The sequence below is a fragment of the Triticum aestivum genome, chromosome 3B (genome assembly GCF_018294505.1).
Source record: "Triticum aestivum cultivar Chinese Spring chromosome 3B, IWGSC CS RefSeq v2.1, whole genome shotgun sequence".
NCBI lineage: Eukaryota > Viridiplantae > Streptophyta > Magnoliopsida > Poales > Poaceae > Triticum > Triticum aestivum.
Window position 1 is genome coordinate 564,580,776 of NC_057801.1, and position 2,507 is coordinate 564,583,282.

The 2,507-nt window shown below is 48.6% G+C and overlaps 1 protein-coding gene across 1 annotated transcript; it reads left to right on the top strand.

Annotated features, from left to right (window-relative positions):
• The first annotated feature begins 539 nt into the window (after nt 1-539).
• LOC123065740 (uncharacterized) lies at nt 540-1,991 on the top strand. The gene is made up of 2 exons (XM_044488965.1): nt 540-803; nt 918-1,991. Exon 2 carries the CDS (start codon nt 1,004-1,006, stop codon nt 1,829-1,831), a length of 828 nt encoding a protein of 275 aa, XP_044344900.1. The 5' UTR covers nt 540-803; nt 918-1,003; the 3' UTR covers nt 1,832-1,991.
• Nucleotides 1,992-2,507: the final 516 nt, after the last annotated feature.

Genomic DNA, 2,507 nt, shown 5'->3' on the forward strand with positions numbered 1-2,507 from the left:
AAGATCTAACAGCCAGGAATGTCTACCAGACAGAATCAAACGGCCAAGAACGTCTAATGGAGAGAAATCAGAGAAAGAAAAGAAAACTTACGCAGTATAGGCATGCCGACAAGGAATAGATTTCTTTTTAGGGTATATTGTTTTAAAGAGACAAAAGTGTTGTATCTGAGAGGGCCACTCGGTGCCCCTTGGGCTGAGCACTAAAAACTGGCCCAATTAGTCACAGGGGTCTAAAAAAGCTACTGGAGTAGCTGCCCTGCGACATGTGGCCTATTTAGCGCTAAATGCAACAGCAAACGAAGATCTAACGGCCAGGAATGTCTACCACATAGAATCAAACGGCCAAGAACGTCTAATTCGTGAGAAGCCAGGGATTAGGTGCAGTTTTACTGTTCTTAAATGAGGATTTTTTTTTCTCAGGTTATACGAGGAATAGATTTCGCGCGAAATAGAATTATTTCCCTTTAGTAATCGTGTTATGCGTGTTTTGTCCCCTTTTGACCTATGGCCTTTATCACAAACCTGAGGATTCCCCCCGCCCCTCCAATCCCTCCCCCGCCCCGGCAGCGGCAGTCGACGGCCGGCCCGCGTCGGCACCGGTCCAAGGAACGATTCCGGTCATCCTCCCCGCCCCGACTTCACCCGAATTCGGGGCCCCGGAGATAACCTAGAACCTACTACCGCGAAGGACAGCCCCAAATGGCCGAGGATCTCTCCGAAGTCGCCGCCTTCATCGCCGGAATACAAAATCTTCAAAACCATCCAGTGGATCGTGCTATCCCTGCCGCGAGAAAATAAGTCAGGTATTTGTTGAAATTCCGAGTCGAATTCTGTTTGGTTGCTACGCAGTTAATATAATCTGCTCCCGCAGAACGTTCCGAGGCTGTAAAAATTGGTTCTTTTTTCTATCATGGCAGATCATTGTGCTAGCAGCTGGTCGGACCTTCCCTGGGATCTTCTTGACCGCATCGTACAACACCTTGAGCTCCCCGGAACTCTTGCTATGGCAGCCGTCTGCACTTCATGGCGCTCTGCCGCGGCGGCTTCCGGCGTCCCTCGTTCTGGCACACCTTGGCTTGTGTCCCGCGAATCTGAGCCTCTCACGAAAACGAAAGGCAGTGAGTTCCGGAACGTTCTCGACCCCGATAAGATACACATGGTTAGCTATCCTCAAGGACGGCGTAACCTCTCTTGGTGTGGAGCCTCCCATGGTTGGCTCATTGCCTCTGACGAACTCTCCAATCTTTTGATCTGCAATCCCTTCACGTTGGCCATGATCCCTCTCCCGCCTATTACTGATCTGGAATGTGTCGAGGGAGTCTACGACAATGATAGAAGCATTGCTGGTTATTATTATGGAAATTCTGACAAGCTTATCAGTCCTCCAGATTACATTGGCCGCTGGTTCTACCAGAAGGTGGTGTTGTCATCTGATCCATCTCCATCTCACGGCGGTGGTGACTACATTGCCATGGCCATCTATGGGAATAATCAGGTTTCTTTTGCGAGAGCAAGAGAGAACAGCTGGCGACATGGTACGGCTCTTAGTGAGATGGGGAAGGATTCATACGCTGATTGTGTCTACCACAATGGCAGATTCTACACGGTGACAATGTGTGGGGTGGTCGAGACATGGGATCTTAATAAAGAGCCAGCACATGAACCAAACAAACAGGTGATCATTGCTGGCGGGGATGGGAGATACAGGAGGATTCTTACCAGGTTCCTGGTGTCTACTCCCTGGGGTTGTCTCCTGCAGATCCGAACTCAACGGCGCAATGATCATCCTAGGAAGGTCATGGTTGATGTGTTTGAGAGGACGTGGGCATAGCCCAGTGGTTGGGGGCGCATGATTGTAAACCTAACGACCAGAGTTCGATCCACGTCGGGGACGAATTTCTGGAATTCTCATGAGGGATGCTTCTTCTATATCAATAAAACCGTGGGTGCTAGTGCCCATGGAGTTTCATTTTTGAGGACGTGGGCATAGCCCAGTAGTTGGGGGCGCATGATTGTAAACCTAACGACCAGAGTTCGATCCACGTCGGGGACGAATTTCTGGAATTCTCATGAGGGATGCTTCTTCTATATCAATAAAACCGTGGGTGCTAGTGCCCATGGAGTTTCATTTTTTTTTATGGTTGATGTGTTTGAAGTCAATGTCAAGGAGCGCAAACTTGTCAGACTGAGTTCTGCCACAGCCTTCCAGGAGTACACAGTGTTTGTTGGGTTGAATGAATCTGTATGTTTGCATACCAAAGATTACAAGGAGCTAAGACCCAACCATGTCTATTTTGCCACACCTTGGTTGACACAGGAAGCAAATTTTGGTCTCAGGGGCTGGAAAGGTGTAGTGATTTACGACCTGGAAAATCAGACGTTTGAGGAAGTTCTTCCTGCATCTAAACATTCTGCATTTTGTCCCCAGCAAGTTTGGTTCATTCCAAATATTTGAAAGACGATACATCTCGTCAGGTTGTGGCTGTCCCGCTAAAACGATTAGTTAT